The 18,740-nt window shown below is 36.9% G+C and overlaps 1 protein-coding gene across 5 annotated transcripts in view; it reads left to right on the top strand.

Annotated features, from left to right (window-relative positions):
• PRRC1 (proline rich coiled-coil 1) overlaps positions 1-18,094 on the top strand; it is a 43,105-nt gene extending 25,011 nt beyond the window's left edge. For all 5 annotated transcript variants that reach the window (XM_004279863.4, XM_033405827.2, XM_033405826.2 and 2 more), the window contains 2 exons: positions 2,735-2,837; positions 15,144-18,094. In XM_004279863.4, coding sequence (XP_004279911.1) covers positions 2,735-2,837; positions 15,144-15,353 — 313 coding nt within the window. In that variant the 3' untranslated portion in view covers positions 15,354-18,094. The remainder of the gene's footprint in view (positions 1-2,734; positions 2,838-15,143) is intronic.
• The last annotated feature ends 646 nt before the right edge of the window (positions 18,095-18,740 follow it).

Below are 18,740 nucleotides of genomic sequence, written 5' to 3'. Positions count from 1 at the left end.
TCATAGGATTTTATGTCTTTCATCAGTTTTGGAAAGTTCTTGGCCATTGGATCTTCAGAATTGGCTTCTGGCCCATTTTCTCTCTTCTCTTTCTAGGACTATAATTACATGCTTGTTCACCTTCTGACTGTGCCTCAGAGTTCTCATGTGGTCAGTCCCCTACTTCCTCACTCTGATTCTTCTGCTGTGTAGCCCATACATTGATTTTTTAAAAAAGGTAGATTTAATTTACTAGTGAATACCTGTATTTTCTATTTCGACTATCTTTACCTCTCTCTTTCCTTGAATATGAGTCATATTTATTTTAAGATCTTTTGTCTACTGAATCCAGCGTGTGGGCCTCTTTTAGCCTCCTTTTGGTGTGACGATAAGGTGCTGTCTTTGTGGATGCCTCATAATCTTTGAAAGCCAGGCATTGTTTATAAGAGGTAATTTTGAGAAGGTTCACTCTTCCCTCTAATAAACAGAGTAGTGAGGTGTGTGGAAGGGGTAGTTTGGTGCACTTTAGATAGACTGACCTGAGTGCAGGCTGGGTTGTGCTCAGGGTCAGCTGAAAGTCTTCAGCATACCTTTGAAAGGTTGTCCCTGTCCAGAATGTTACTCCATTTTGTCTTCCTTGCTTCTACAGCTCTTGGATGCCATTAGATATGACTTGTGTACTAATCCAGCTTTTCATTGGGAGCACTGGTCTGCCATCAACTGCTCCATCATACCTAGATGTGCTATTTTTCCTATCTTTTTTTGAGCAGAAGACTAGCAAATAAGGAAGATTAGGAATAGTAATTGGTATTAGGAAGTCTGTGGATGGTTTCCAGTATGGTTTAAGGAGGAGAGGGTGAAAAGGCTGTAATATTAAGATACAGAAGGGGACTAGAGGAAGGACATGAGAACAAACAGCAAACCCATGACCCAAAACAAACACTTGATCGTTTGCTTTGGCTACTTCTCTCTGTGGTGTTCCCATGAAAAATAAATGGACAGAAGATAGTCAGGAAAATACATGCTTATAACTGAGTCAAGAAAAGACCATTGGTGTTTGCCTCCTAATAGTAAAGCCAGTATAGACCTAGCTATTTGTGATAAACTTTGCATCAGTTCATGTTACATGAGGGAAATTAGCATGTTTTATACCAAAATGGAAAAATAACCTGTGTGAACATGAATTGTCCTTATTCTGAGATTAACCTATCAAGTTCTAAAACCAAGGGTTATGTGTGAAATGGGTTAAAATGTCCTTCTGTGAAGTGACTGGTGGTAGTGGATGGTCTTTCTTTGATAAAACACAAATTGGCTTACCTGTGTCAGCTCCTCAGGTGCTATTTTGATTTTTTTTCTGCTACATGAAATCTAAATGTCTTGGAACCACCATTCTTAAGCCTTTTTTAAGTCTAAGTAGCTTCCATATGGGATTGGTCGAGTCTGTCTTATTTCCCCAACCGCATGGAGAGGGTGAGGAGAAGGAGAGCATTCTTTAGCAATTGTCTTTGAGTGTGAACAGTGGAGACCACCACTTTTCCTCCTGCTGGGTGGGGAGTGGGAGTGGGGTGGAAGGACAGGAGGAAGGAGAGAGAAGACAGCGTTTCCTCAGCCAATAGCACTAGTCAGGGAAATGGAAGAGGTCTCGGTGGGCATGAGAAGGATGGGATATCCAGGTTGACACGCTCGGGAGCGTGACAGTAGTTTGGAGAGGAAGGGGAGTTTTTCTCATGTGATCACCAGCATTGTAGGGGAGACTGCTCGTACCTTCAGGGTTGCTGCTTTTCAGGACGTCCGTGCTGTGCCTGGAAGCTTAGTCACTACAGTTATTCTCTGCCATCTGCATAACACACAAATCATATAAAATAAAACACTGATTCATCATATACCAAATAAATTATTTAAAATAATGATTCATATAATAACTATTTAAGGTTCTTAATTTAAAGGAAAATTTTAGGATGTGAATACTACAAACATTATAAACACTGAAAGTTATTCTACATATTGTTTTGTTGTTTCTTTGAATATGTAAATAAGTTTCCTAATCATATTGTATTTCATTGCACTTTAATCTGTATATTTTAAAATTTTCTTGCTCTGTATCTTATTTAAACTCATGATTTCCTGATTCTGGCTAGTTAAAATGCTAGTGATATTACAGATGACCTCACCTAAGTCAGTTTTTAACTAGCACTTTTTACGTGTATCTTTAAATTGAAGAAAGTTTTCTTGATTTCATGAGGCTGTTTTCAAACTGATTCGTTGTGAACAATTCAGAAAGTGTGATTAGAAGGAATTATCAGGAATGAGGAGAGGATTTGTTATTTCCTGAATGAGTTTATTTTTATAGTAACTTTGCAACTTGCCTATATATTAATTATAGAGTTGGTAATATAAATTTTCCCATATTTTAGCAAGTGACATTTTTAATTATGATGTTATTTGAATTTTCAAATGAGTAGATTTATCTGTTGCATATTTGAGCACCCCTAATTGCCATTCTTTTCTCCAAATCTTAGCAAGAAAAGGAACTTTCCATGAGTAATTTCAATTATTTTTTCTTTGTTGTTTTTCCTTCTCTGAATTAAGCCAACAGGATAATTTTATGTTGTTTTATAGATTGTCCTATTGAAAATTTCAAGGAAATGTTTTTCTAGTCAATCTGGTAATGTTTTATCGGAATGTTAGTACTTTATCTATTCACCATAACTCATTTAGCACATACACAATGTGAAACTCATACATTCTGTTGCAGATGGTTTGACATTGGCTGTCTGATAGTTGAAGACCCTGTGCATGGTATTCATCTAGAAGCATTTACACAAGCCACACCAGTACCCTTGGAATTTGTACAACAGGTTAGTTTTATCCTTTTCTCTTTGCTTTTCAATTTTCTATTCCTTCCATGTTGTTTCAGTACCTCCCTACTTTCGTTTTCCAGCGGTCTTTTATGATTGTGTTCACTACCTTGTGATAGGAAAAAAAATTTGTGTTCACCTTTCATTAACTGTCTCCTTTATCTCACATTTTATTTTCTGCTGTTACTCTATTGTCCTCATCTTCCTCTTTAGTTTGTTCAGCTCTAAAAACATGTAGAAACACATTTAGAAGTTTACAAACCTTGGATGAAAGTCACATGTCTTTTCGGTTTGTTGAAAAATGTCTACCTATCCACATAGTTTCCAGAAGAATGTTAGCATTAATATAAAATGGTTTTCATTCCTTCTATCTTTTTATGTACTTTTAATCCTTAAATGAAATAGAATGTAAGTTTGTTTACATTGGAATCTTGGTACTCTGAAATGGTATTTTTCCTGTCTTCCATTTAATAGAATTTCCATCACATTTTTATATATGTACCTTGTTAAATGTCATTTCAAAACTCTCTAAAGTTATTTGGGACTTTAAGTATTTGAGAATTTGCTAAAGCTACTGGGTTCTCCCCCAAAAGCATGCATGTATGATGTATGCCCTCACATATAAATTTGGCTCACATGTTTACAGAGCCCCTGAAAGCAACCTGTGGCCTTCTTAGGGGTTTACAGGTTAGATGGGGAATAAGAATTTATGCTTGGAATTTTTAAGTTTATTGAACCTTTACTTACTTATACCATAATTTTACCAAAATTTCTCTTCAGAAGTTTTCTCTTCAGAAGTTGAAGACATTTTTATACATGGTACTATTAAACTCACTCCTGTGTGAAGGTGATTAAAAGATTGTACGCTATTATACAATAATTTAGAAAAATTACAGAAAACGGTTGATTTTCTAGGAAAATATTCTTGAATCAACAATGGCAGTTTATAACCATTAGGTTGATCAAAACCAGTCACATTTTGGCAGTTTCATATGATTTAACCTAATTATCTTAGTGAAGCCTTTTGATGCAAGAGTTTCATCTAGCTCCAAAAAAATCACTGAGTTTTAATGGTGTTGTGAGGTCTACAAGGTATTCAAAGAATACGTGATTCTCGTGCGTAGAGGTAGAAAGTTTTCTATTTTATTCTGTGAGACTAGCTTGTAACCTAACGAAAAAATATAATACAGTCAGTATCATTTAAGTAAACAGTAAAACTAATAAAAGTTTGAAATGTATTTATTAGAACATTAACATGTGTGTGGGGGGGTAGTTTTCCCCATGCCACCTAGCAGTTCTTAGGAACAGCTGGATATCCTATGGATATCCTATAATTCCACTCAATTCTGACACCTATCCCACAGGTTAAGGGCTCAGTCCGACAAGACTGCCTGCACCCCTCCTTTCCAGACACCTATCAATCACAAGTCCAGGTTGTTACCTGAACTTCTGACTGACTGGCTGTATATCAGAGGAAATCAGAGATTCTCATTTGCTAGAGTAGCTCACAGAATGCAGGAAACCCACTTCACCCTAGATCACAGGTTTATTATAAAAGGATATAAGTCAGCAGCAGCCAGATGGAAGAGATGCATAGGGCAAGCTATGGAGAAAGGAGGTGGAGCTTCCATACCCTCTCCTAGTGCTCCACTCTCTCCAAATCTCCACACCTTCACCAACCAAGAAACTGTCTAAACCCTATCCTTTATACTTTATAAATCAAAATATCACAAGCCACTCCCTGGTCTTTGAACATGTATCCCATATAGTAAAACAGTCATAAATGTTAAATGATACCTGGCATCCCAGTTTGTCATTAATAACTATTTAGTACATTGTCATATCATGAGAAAGTCTCCCAGCATGAGGGCACATGGGTTTGCAGGTTTCAAAAGCAGGAGTGGAAAATTGTTTTCTTAAGTTCTCAGAAAGAGAAATTAAGGAAGAAATTAATGAAGCAATCCCATTTACCATTCACATCAAAATGAATAAGATACCTAGGGATCAACCTATGTAAGGAGGCAAAAGGCAAAAGACCTGTACTCCAAAAACTGTTTAAGACTGATGAAAGAAATTGAAGATGACACAAACAAATGGAAAGATACCATGGTTTTGGATAGAAGAATCAATATTGTTAAAATGACCATACTACCTAAGGCAATCTACAGATTCAGTGCAATCCCTATCAAATTACCAATGGCATTTTTCACAGAACTAGAACAAATAATTTTAAAATTTGGCTGGAAACCAAAAGACCCCTAATAGCCAAAACAATCTTAAGAAGAATGAAGCTGGAGGAATCACACTCCCTGACTTCAGACTATGCCACAAAGCTACAGTCATCAAAAACAGTATGGTACTGGCACAAAATACACAGATTTAATGTAACAGGATAGAAAGTCTGGAAATTAATTGACCACAGGTGTGTCGGTTTATCTACAGCAAAGGAGATAAGGATATACAATGGAGAAAAGATAGTCTCTTCAATAAGTGGTGCTGGAAAAAGTAGACAGCTACATGTAAAAGAATAAAATTAGAACATTCTCTAACATCATGTACAAAAATAAACGCAAACGTGGATTAAAGACCTAAATGTAACACTGGATACTATAAAACTCTTAGAGGAACACATAGGCAGAAGACTCTGACATAAATCACAGCAATATTTTTTGGATACCTCTCCCAGAGTAATGGAAATAAAAGCAAAAATAAACAAATGGGACCTAATTAAACCTTAAAAGCTTTTGCACAGCAAAGGAAACCATGAACAAAATGAAAAGACAGCCTGCAGAATGGGAGAAAATATTTGCAAAGGAAGCAACCAACACGGATTAATCTCCAAAATATACAAACAGCTCATAAAACTCTACCACAAAAAAACAACCCAATCAAAAAATGGGCAGAAGACCCAGAGACTTTTCTTCAAAGAAGACATACAGATGACCAACAGGCACATGAAAAGATGCTCAACATCAATAATTATTAGAGAAATGCAAATCAAAACCACAATGAGGTTATCACCTCCCACCAGTCAGAATGGCCATCATCAAGAAGTATACAAATAATAAATGATGGAGAGGGTGTGGAGAAAAGGGAATCCTCCTGCACTGTTGGTGGGAATGTATGGAGAACAGTATAGAGGGTCCATAAAAAAACTAAAAATAGAGCTATCATATGATCCTGCAATCCAACTCCTGGGCATATACCTAGAAGAGGCAAAAACTCTAATTTGAAAAGATACGTACACCCCTATGTTCACAGCAGCACTATTTACAATTGCCAAGACATGGAATCAACCTAAATGTTCATCAACAGATGACTGGATAAAGAAGATGTGGTGTACATATATACAATGGAATATTGCTCAGCCATTAAGAAGAATGAAATAATGTCATTTTACAGCAACATGGATGGATCTAGAGATTATCATACTAAGTAAGACAGAGAAAGACAAATACGTATCACTTATATGTAAAAAAAAAAATGGTACAAATGAACTTATTTAGAAAACAGAAATAGACTCAGAGACATAGAAAGCAAACTTTCGGTTACCAAAGGGGATAGTGGCGGCGTGGGGCAAGGAGATAAATCAGGAGTTTGGGGTTAACAAATACACAATACTATATAAAAAGTAGATAACAAGGACTTACAGTTTCCTGTGCAGTATTCAATATCTCGTAGTAGTCTATAATGAAAAAGAATCCGAAAAAGAATAGATCTGTACATACATATGTATAAATGAATCATTTTGCTGTATACCTGAAAGTAACCCAACATTGTAAACCAACTATACTTCAATTTAAAAAAACAGCAGGAGGGGTGTCAGAGATACAGTATATGGCTTCACCCTTTCAGGCATGTAGTATAATAGAGCTAAGAGATGGTATCATCTCTTGCTCTGAGCCTTTTTTTTTTTTTTTTCCCCTTTTCTCCATTCATATCCCAACTTCTCCACCTTTGGAAGGGACATTAGGTTCAGCAACTGTGCTGGTCTAGATTACAGACAGCAATACTAGGCTAGCAGATGCCTCCCCCTCATCCACTTCTATTCAGATAAGTTAAGGTTACATAGGTGCAGAACAGGTGGGCTGTCTTTACCACCAGCCCATATAGCAGCAATCACTGTTAGCCCCATTTTTTCAGATGGAGTGAAGGCACATCTTGCCCTAAAGGCCCTTAGGAGTTGTAACAAAGATTAAAAACATAGTTACAATAAAGGTGTTAACAACAACAACATAGAGTGCTGAACCAGAAACTGTAACTGAGCATTTGCCTCTACCACTGGGTAAGAAAAGCCCTGCCTAGAGTCACTGTCTCTACCTGTAAAGAACCGTTTGTAGTCCTCCAGGGCTACCAACTAACTTGCTATGTTCAGGGCCTTCCTAACAGGAAATCTGTCACATAGCCATCTGCAGTCTCTGTCTTTTTTGCTGGTGGACAGAACAGTTTTTATTGGCATTTTGTGACTCAGAGTGTACAAGAAGAATGGGTCTAGATTCAGCCCATCTCTGCATTGCTGCACTAACCCCATATTCACTCACTTCATGGACCCAGGTGGCCATCTTGAGAGAGAGCAGGGGGATATCTGATTGTTGATTCCATTCACCTTCCAAGCCTGGAAAGGAGTTCTTCTGATGGGCATCAACATGTTCTAGTTTAATGCATCCCTCCAGTTCCCACAGTGATTTCCACAGGGTTGTGTGTCCCATATGGGCATCCTTTTAGTAGGCCAGGTTTCCATTGCCCTCCTGCCTGACCATATGGCCAGGCCATTGACCACTGCCCATGACTCAGTAAAAACCAGAAGATAAGAGATTATATCACTGTTCAATTCTTTCATCACTGCTGGGAAAACAGCATGCAGTTCAGCCTTGCCTGTCTGATTTGTTTTTACCTTCCTCAGTCAGAGCAGTGGACTTCCAAATAGTATGTTATCCATCCACCTTGGAACTGCTACCCATAAACCAAGCAGCTCTTGGTTGGCCAGTTAAGAGCTGTTCATAGGGCACTGTCTACATGGCAGTCGGTTCCGGCAGCTTCTCGGGTGACTCCAAAATCTGTCCTAGAGGAAAAGAGACACCGAGCTTGTTAGTCTCCTCCCTGTATTCCCCAGACAGCATGTTCCTGTATAAACCGTTTCCATTATGGTGGAACTCTGCCGGGCACTGCCATCCCTATTAGGGTGTTTCTCCATCATCCCAGACGTTTTGGGTATTTCACATTTCAGTATCATTTTATGCCCTTTAGTCATATGAGTAGCTTCAATTAATGTCCAGTGGCTAGGTAGTAAACACCCCTCAAATGGAAATTCTGTAGTTCGAAGTTCAAGTAGTCATTGCTGGGAGGCACTCACAGATTTTTGCCATAAGCCTCAGTCTACGTTCCACATAGGGCTGTGGCACAGAGAGTTTTGTCCCTACCAGCACTCCAACTTCTATTCCACACTGAAGGCTCAGACAATCTTACTGGTTCCATAGAGCATGTCCAGTTAATAATGCTTGAAGGGTGGCTTTCCATCCCTTCTGTTTTACAATACTAGATAAGGGAAACGTTCCCCAGTGAGATACAGTGTCCATCCCCAAAATACAATCAGGTGAAAAAAAACACCGTCACTTCACATGAAACCAGTTCAAACACACCAAGTCTCCTACAGACTTATACTGTAATTCCATCATCACTTATGTTCCTCACTGTAGCCCCCATTGAGACTTCATCAGTGGGTTTTGGTTTTGTAATACTAGGTAGGGGAAGTGTCGACTTTCATAATCCTATCACCCATTACATTTTTACTTTCTTTCAGTCTAATTGTAGCACACATCAGGCCTTCACTAGTGGACTTTGGTAACACAGCTCAAGGGAAACTTCTCTTCTCCACTCCTGACCATTTTACTCACTCTTGTACAAAAGTCTTTGGGTCCCCAGCTAGGGATTGAGCCAAGGGGTTTTGACCCATTTGTCAGTCTTTATCTTGATTAATCTGCCTAGTCACTGCCCCAATTGATTGCTGCTTAAATTTCTCATTGTCATTTCTACCTTCAGACTTTTAAAATTTCTCCTAACTAGGATAAATAGAGCAGACTTATTTGGGGCCCTTCAGTGTTGGGGAACCAACAGGGAGTCCCACTCAACCTTTGGTAGTGCTGTGTTAAAACCTGTTTTAATCCCACCTATGTCTGTTTTATTCATCCTGTTTCTTAATTGCCATCTGAAGATTTCCACCCTGCTGGGATAAGTTCTGTGAATCTCCTGTTTCCTCTGTTTCATCCCAATCAAAATTTACTTTATTCACCTACGTCTTCATAACTTTTTAAAATTTCCACCTTGTTGGGCAACTAGAGAAAGAACAACAACCAAAAAAAAAAAAAAAAACCCTAAATTAGCAAAAGGAAATAAATCATAAAGATCAGAGCAAAAATAAGTATTGGGTTGGCCAAAAAGTTCATTCGGTTAGTAAATAAATAAAATAGTAAATAATAGTAGTAGTAATAGTAGTAAATAGTAGTAAATAATAGTAGTAAATAATATAATGGTAAATGAATAAAATTCTTGGTGAAAATGAAAAACTGTGTCGTTTATTTTTACTTAAAACTGAAAGAACTTTTTGGCCAACCCAATAAAATAGAGATGAAGAAAAAACAGAAAAGATCAATGAAACTAAAAGCTGGTTCTTTGAAAAGATAAACAAAATTGATAAATCTTTAGCCAGACTCATCAAGAAAAAAAGGGGAGGGTGCAAATCAATAAAATTAGAAATGAAAAAGAAGTTACAACAGATGCCACAGAAATACAAAGGATCATAAGAGACTACTACAAGCAACTATATGCCAATAAAATGGACAACCTAGAAAAAATGGACAGATAAGAAAGGTATAGCCTTCCAAGACTGAACCAGGAAGAAATAGAAAATATGACTCACAAGTACTGAAGTTGAAACTGTGATTGAAAATCTAACAGCAAACAAAAGGCCAGGACCAGATGGCTTCACAGGTGAATTCTAGCAAACATTCAGAGAAGAGTTGACACCTACCCTTCTGAAACTCTTCCAAAAAATTGCAGAGGAAAGAACACTCCTAAGCTCATTCTACAAGGTCACCATCACCCTGCTACCAAAACCAGACAAAGTTATCACAAAAAAAAGAAAATTACAGGCCGATATCAGTGATGAACATAGACACAAATATCCTAAACAAAATACTAGGAAACAGAATCAAACAACACGTTAAAAGGATCATACACCATGATCAAGTGGGATTTATCCAGGGATGCAAGGTTTTTTCAGTTTCCACAAATCAGTGTGATACACCACATTAACAAGCTGAAGAATAAAAAACATATGATCATCTCAATAGATGCAGAAAAAGCTTTTGACAAAATTCAACACGTGCTTATGATAAAAACTCCAGAAAGTGGGCATAGAGGGAACCTGCCTCAACATAATAAAGGCCATATACAACAAACCCACAGCAAACACTGTTCTCAACGGTGAAAAACTGAAAGCATTTCCTCTAAGATCAGGAACAAGACAAGGATGTCCATTCTCACGACTGTTATTCAACATAGTTTTGGAAGTCCTAGCTACAGCAATCAGAGAAGTAAAAGAAATAAAAGGAATCCAAAGGAATCCAAATTGGAAAAGAAGAAGTAAAGCTGTCACTGTTTGCAGATGACATGATACTATACATACAAAATCCTAAAGATGCTACCAGAAAACTACTAGAGCTAATCAATGAATTTGGTAAAGATGCAGGATACAAAATTAATACACAGAAATCTCTTGTATTCCTATACACTAACAATGAAAGGTCAGAAAGAGAAATTAAGGAAACAACCCCATTTACCATCGCATCAAAAAGAATAAAATACCTAGGAATAAAGCTACCTAATGAGGTAAAAGACCTGTTCTCAGAAAACTGTAAGATACTGATGAAAGAAATCAAAGATTACATGAACAGGTGGAGAGATATACCATGTTCTTGGATTGGAAGAATCAATATTGTGAAAATGACTATACTATACAAAGCAATCTACAGATTTAATGCAATCCCTATCAAATTACCAATGGCATTTTTCACAGAATTAGAACAAAAAAATTTACAATTTGTGTGGAAACACAAAAGACCCCAAATAGCCAAAGCAATCTCGAGAAAGAAAAACGGAGCTGGAGGAATCAGGCTATCTGACTTCAGACTATACTACAAAGCTACAGTAATCAATACAGTATGGTACTGGCACAAAAACAGAAATATAGATCAATGGAACAGGATTGAAAGCCCAGAGATAAACCCATGCACCTATGGTCAACTAATCTGTGACAAAGGAGGCAAGGATATACAATGGAGAAGACAGTCTCTTCAGTAAGTGGTGCTGGGAAAACTGGACAGCTACATGTAAAAGAATGAAATTAGAACATTCTCTAACACCATACACAAAAATAAACTCAAAATGGATTAAAGACCTAAATGTAAGACTGTATACTATAAAACTCTTAGAGGAAAACAGGCAGAACACTCTTTGACATAAATCACAGCAAGATCTTTTTCAATCCACCTCCTAGAGTAATGGAAATAAAATCAAAAATAAACAAGTGGGACCTAATTAAACTTAAAAGCTTTTGCACAGCAAAGGAAACCATAAACAAAATGAATAGACAGTCCTCAGAATGCGAGAAGGTATTTGCAAATGAAGCAGCTGACAAGGGATTAATCTCCAAAATATACAGCTCATGCAGCTCAATATAAAGAACAAACAACCCAATAAAAAAAATGGGCAGAAGACCCAAATAGACATTTCTACAAAGAAGACATACAGATGGCTAAAAAGCACATGAAAAGATGCCCAACATCATTAATCATTAGAGAGATGCAAATCAAAACTACAGTGAGGTTCCACCTCACACCAGTCAGAATGGCCATCATCAAAAAGTCTGCAAATAATAAATGCTGGAGAGGGTGTGGAGAAAAGGAAACCCTCCTACACTGTTGGTGGGAATGTAAATTAGTACAGCCACATGGAGAATAGTGTTGAGGTTCCTTAAAAAACTAAAAATAGAGCTAATATATGATCCAGCAATCCACTCTTGGGCATATATCTGGAAGCAAACCATAATTTGAAAAGATACATGCACCTCAATGTTCATTGCAGCACTGTTTATAATAGCCAGGACATGGAAGCAACCTAAATGTCCATTGATAGATGAATGGATAAAGAAGATGTGGTACATGTATACAATGGAATATTATGCAGCCATAAAAAAGATCAAAATAATGCCATTTGCAGCAACATGGATGGACCTAGAGATTGTCATACTAAGTAAGCCAGAGAAAGAAAAATATCATATGATATAGCTTATATGTGGAATATACAAAAAGGGTACAAATGAACATACTTACAACAGAAACAGAGTCACAGATGTAGAAAACAAACTTATGGTTACCAAGCGGGGGGGGGGGTAGGGGGGAAGGGATAAATTGGGAGATTGGGATTGACATATAAACACTACTGTATATGAAATAGATAACTAATAAGAACCTACTGTATACCACAGGGAACTCTATTCAGTACTCTCTAATGGCCTATAATGGAAAGGAATCTAAAAAAGAGTGGATACATGTATAACTGATTAACTTCACTGTACACCTGAAACTAACACAACGTTGTAAATCAATTACACTCCAATAAAAATTAAAAAGAAAAAAAAGAAATTACAACCGTGCTAATAACTCTTAGCTAATTAGGATTAGAAGGGTATGCGTATACTGGAAAGTCAAAGCAAAAATCAGATCTAATGGTAAAACATTAGGAACCTTGTAATTCTAAGGCTGCTTCTGTCACTGTCATTCTTACATTGCTTGAAATCAGGGACTAGCACAAAAAAAAGAAAAAAGTCTTACAGCCAAATCTGGCCTGACCCCTGTTTTTGTAAAGAAGTGTTTTTTTGTAGAGAACATACCTGGGCCCGTTTGTTTACATACTGTTTACAGCTGCTTTTTTGCTACAGCAGGAGAATTGAGTAGTTGCTGTAGAGACTGTCTGGCCCACAAAGCCTAAGATATTTACTACGTGACCCTTTTCAGAAAATGTTGGTGACTCTTTTGCTAGATGTCTGATCACTGCAAGGACAATTTTTATTCTGTTTTAAATATATATATTGGAAAGAAACAGACATTATGCTCAAGGAACAAAGCATCAGAAGTATATATAATAATAAAACTATATATACTAATATTCAAATTTGTCTGTGACATTGCTAAGTGAAAATAAACTGCATGTAGTATCCATATATACACACACACACATATACCCATATATACTTTAAAATGTATATAAATGAATAGGACAAAAAGGCCTGGAAAAGTACACACAGGCTCTTAATGTGGTTAACTGTGAACAGTGGTATTCAAAGAGTGTTGTTTGCTTTTTGTTTTGCCATTTCTGCTGTCATTTCATTTCTTTCGCAAGGTACAAAGTTGAGATACAAAAGTATAGGTATTGAGATTCCTTCCTCTTGTCCTTGCTCTTCAGTTCTACGCTGTTTCTTGTTTTATCCACTGCAAGATGTTCAATTCTATGTTCCCTTGTAGTTGAAATTTTTTAAGAGAATTTAAGAGACTAGAAATCAGCCCTTAAGGGGATTATAATCAGCATATATCAATATATTAGTGAGAATCAGGAAAAATTTTTATACAGTTTATGCTGGTTAAACAAATATAAATGATCCCTCCTCCCCCAATTAAAAACCCAGTTTCTAGATGTTAGCTGATAATGTCAAGTATTTTGATCCTCAAAAGTATGATCCTAGGCCTAGCATCATAATCATCACCTGGGAACTTGTTAAAAATGCACGCTTGAGGAAGGGTGGTAGGAGAAAGGTGGTCATAAGGTACAGACTTCCAGTTACGGGAGAAATAAGTACTGAGGATATGATGTATAGGATGGTGACTGTAGTTAACACTATTGTATGCTATATGAAAGTCGTTAAGAGAGTAGATCTTAAGAGGTCTTGTCATAAAGAAAAAAGGTTTTTTTTGGCTTTTCATTGTATCTGAATATGGGATGATTATCATGGTAATCATTTCACAATAAATGTAAGTGAAACCATTGTGGTGTACATCTTAAACTTAAATAGTGATATATGTCAGTTTTATCTCAAAACTGGAAAAAAAGGATTTGTGCATTGCCCATTTAGTCTTAAAAAAAAAAAAGTACTCTTGGGCCCTAACCTAAGGCTATGGAATTAGGATCTGCAACTTTAGAAGCTCCCCAGATGCTTCTTGTGCACATCACACTTGAGAAACACAGTTCTGAGGACCATAGTGGTTTATCTACTGTCTCTCTTTAAAACATAGTAGAATACTGATAGTGCAGTGTACCCTGTGGAAGGGAAGACAGAGCAGGCTCCCCAGCAAAATTTCTCAGAAACTATTTTATAAGTATTGTGCTCTTTCTCTTGGAACCATCTGTGAGTTTCCAATTCATTGGTCTTAGGTGGAGCATGAAAAGTGGTTTTGTTAAAAAAAAAAAAAATGCATCTCAGGCGATTGTAATATGTAGCACATTTGGGAATCACTGCATGGATCCTTTCTACATATGGGTATACTCCTCTGGACTATACTTACCACCCTAAAGCCAAAAAACTGTATCATTCTTGGATATCAGGCAGTGAGTTTATTTTTTCATTCCTGTGTAGGTGAATAAATGATTGCCATGGAGCAGAAGTAGGCTGGGTCAAGTACAAGTGATGTAACAGTGGTTGATACTCTCTCCTGGACTGGATGTTATTTGATATATATTGGTACTAACTTATTCACACATAAATGAAGTTTCCAGGAATACTCTTCTGCAGATTAATTTAACAATTCTTTTCTGATAGGGTTGAAGCCTTAATATGCAGTATTATCTCTTTCTTGTAATTGTAAGGAATTTTATTACTGTAAAAAGATAAAAGTAACATTTCTATTTTAGCACTAATCTTATTAACCTAAAGTGACACTGAATATAGAACTGACACTTAGGCCCTCTGACACTGAGCTGTTAGATAGAGTCATTAGCTTTAAGACTTAGATTGTATTTAAACAACAAAATGAGCTTAGTGTGGACATTGTAAATCAAGTCCATGCGTGCAATATTGTTTTGTGTTTTTTTTGTAGCCTTGTAACTTCATACATTTGGCAGCATAGCTGTGTTTCTCAGGGTCTGTCATAATCTCTATGAGAAGTAACCTGAGAGACTTTGAAATGTCACTTATGACATAACTACTTCCAGTGATGTTTTTTAATGTATTAAAATATCGATTTCTTTTTTCCTTAGGCTCAAAGTCTAACTCCCCAGGACTACAGTCTGAGGTGGTCGGGCCTTTTGGTGACAGTGGGCGAAGTCCTGGAGAAGAGCTTACTCAATGTCAGCCGGACTGATTGGCATATGACTTTCACTGGCATGTCTCGTCGGCAGATGATCTACAGTGCAGCCAAAGCAGTAGCAGGCATGTATAAACAGCGCCTGTCCCCCGGGACCATGTGAGAAGGCTGGCCTGGGATACTGACACTTGCTAACTTTGAGCTGCTGGTGGAGAAGAGACAGTCCCTTCTTAAACTGGACAACTTCAGTCAGTCCAGCTGTTTTGATCATTTTCCTGTAGGCTGCAGTTTTTTTCTTAGAAAGGCATGGTGTCATTCCAGTAGATGAAAAGAAACAGATCCTTTTTCTGATTATATAATTGCACGTACCATAGTTCTCAAAAAATATATAAATATTTTTATAGGACAGTTTGATACACCAGATTTATAAGGTGCAAGTTCATGTGCTAAGATATTTAACTTAATGATATGTACTTGATTATTTTGTTTTTTAAGAAATAGTTGACTAAAGAACATGTTTACTGAACACTGTTTAAAAGCATTGTTTCTTTTAATTCATGATTAATCTCTTCCCTGTCCATCTTGGAAGCTTTTCGTGTGTCCATGTGATCACAGGTCTGATGCTAAGCCGTGTGCTCAACAAGAGACTCTAACACACCTACTTGTAGGGAGATGGTGCACTTGTCTATGCATATTTTTAACATAGGCCAGAATAACAGAATCGATCATTTTCTTTTTGGTTATCATGTTATACACATAGCCTGAAAAATTCCATTTTTTTTTAATGTTTCAGCATTTCACATTCATACTGTATGATGAACACTGGGATAATGCATTTTATTCTTTTCATTGCTCTATGACAACTAAGGGGCAAATGAGTCAAGCATATTTAAATTAGAAGCATTTGGGTTTTTTTGCATAATGGTATTCAGTGCTTCCAAGTAACTCTGACAACAGCCATTATTTCTGCTTTAATTCATTTCTCCGACTGTAATAGAGAAATTTTTGAGAGGAAATTACTTTGTTGTTTATGGGATCATATGACTTACTTTAAGGTTACTTATTTAGTTTGCCTTAAACACAGCTTTTCTAACTTCGTGCCATTCTGCCTTTACTTTTTATGGAAGTTTTCCAAGAAACTGTTTTATAGTGAACCTGGTTTATTTAGTCCATTATGTTTGTATTTAATGAAAGCTTCTTTTTCCCCCAGATAATATATTTTACCATTTTGGGATTTATACAAATCAAAAATAGTTCATCATATACTTTTGAACTCTATATTTGAAAGTTCAAATAACTTTTTGAAGATAGTTTCTTATATGAACATAATTTAATTTTTATTTACTCTTCTATATAATTCTTTAGATGTAAAAGAATCAGCACAATCTTATAAAATCTTTTAAGGTATTGAAGCTGTTATCCTGTGCTGTCATTTCATGTAATGTTTGCTTTGTATTAATATTTCAAGTACTTGTTTGATTTCTATTTTTTTTACCTGAGGATGAGAAGATTAAGTACTAATTTTCCATCTGTGTTATGTGTTAATTTCTATGCACTGTATAGTTGTCATTCAGTCTTCTGTGTCATTAAAAGTAATGAGAGAAAGAAGAGAGATGTAGGCATCAGTGCATGACTGACTCCACAGTCAACTTTCCCAGCCTCTTGTTTACTTTTTCATTCTTGGATTTCCCTCTTGTACAAGGGGCAAGAAAAGTAACTCATTACCTCTCACACACCAGGGCAGCGTGAGCCAGGAGGTCTTTTACTGTTGGTATTTTGGTATGAGATATGCTGGTCATCAACCTAAGGCCACGGCTCCCTTCACCAATCATCCAGCTGCCCTGTCCTTTTCTTGCTTGTTTCCTTATAATTCTTGCACTAGCGTTTTTTGGGAGAGTTGAGCTGGGGAGTTTTACCCTCAAGCATCTTGGGACAACCGATCTTTAACACAGTTCTTTGCCACTACTATTTTGGTCATGTTTGTGTTTTCTTTTCTTTTGAAGTGCTCCCAGAACTACTTACTGAATTTGATAAGTTGTATACTTTTTTTTTTTTTTTTGGCGGTACGCGGGCCCCTCACCTCTGTGGCCTCTCCCGTTGCGGAGCACAGGCTCCGGATGCGCAAGCCTCAGCGGCCATGGCCCACGGGCCCAGCCGCTCCGTGGCACGTGGGATCCTCCCAGACCGGGGCACGAACCCGTGTCCCCTGCGTCGGCGGGCGGACTCTCAACCACTGCACCACCAGGGAAGCTCAGTTTGTATACTTTTTAATTAAGTGTTGTGAAAGAGAACAGGAAGAAATGCAGGAAGAGTAATTTTACATCAGCCTCAATTGACAGAAGGTACTCAGATCAATATCGTCTTGTTATTAAGTTTATCAGGTAACCCTGGACTTAGAGCTGGGCCCCAGACTTCTGGGTGGAAAAGTTTGAGCTAATACCTGTAGTTTTCTCCTCTGAATTTCTTATTATTACTTCCCCATTCTTTGTTCTTTCTCTCAAGGATTAATGAGGTAGAAAATTGAGATGAATGGATATAGACAAAATGGTAGTATGATAAATATAAGTAGATAACAGTACAGATGAAAGTGTATTATATACATTAATTTAAGTTATGCAAATTAGTAATATACTCAGGGTCAGCTAAATTAATTTAAGATGTTGTTGAATTTATTTTGTTCCTTGGCTAGAAAAAATTCTAAACAGGAATTTGTGTTCTGTGAAGCCAAATTGGTAATATTCTGTGTTCTAAAAGATGTTAGGTCATACATAAATTAAGAAACTTAGATTTTTACTCCCAGAATATGGTATTGTTTTTTAAGATACTATGCAGGATGATGTATTGGATAAAGCCAATTTTGTACGTATGTACATATGTCATAAATAAAAAATACCTCGACTTATATCCCAAGTGATTTTTTTTAATGCTAATCATATTCATATTATATTAGAAGGACCCATATTCCTTTTTGTCTCAACTGGCTACTGGATGCCAAGAATTATGTAATAGCAGCTTCAAACATCATCTTTCAAGTGGAACTGTACCATTCAAATACAGTTGACCCTTGAACAATGAGGGTTTAGGGGAGCTGACCCTCTGTACAGTCTCAAGTCCACGTACAACTTTACAGTTAGCCCTCCATATCCATAATTCCACATCAGAGATCATCGAACCACTGATTATGTAATACTGTTCTGTTTATTTATTGAAAAACAATCTGTGTATAAGTGGACCTGCACAGTGCAAACCTGTGTTGTTCAAGGGTCGACTGTGTACCAGAGTTTAACTTCAAGGTTAAAGAACTCAGAATATTTGGGGGAGAGGATACATTGGCAGTAATAGGCAGGAAGTTAAGGCCTGTGTTCATAAGGAAACCTCTCCAGTGGGGAGTTTAATTTACCCTTGACCTTCAGGAGTATCTTTTCTTGTAAAAAAAAAAAAAAATATATATATATATATATATATATATATTTACTCATTACTCTTTGCTATTCTGAGCCTATGGTCTCCAGACGAGGGATTTCTCTTTTGTTTTGGTGGGGGAAGGGAT

This window comes from Orcinus orca, chromosome 3, assembly GCF_937001465.1.
Source record: "Orcinus orca chromosome 3, mOrcOrc1.1, whole genome shotgun sequence".
In the NCBI taxonomy this organism is placed as follows: Eukaryota; Metazoa; Chordata; class Mammalia; order Artiodactyla; family Delphinidae; genus Orcinus; species Orcinus orca.
This window is presented reverse-complemented; position numbering and strand designations above follow the sequence as displayed.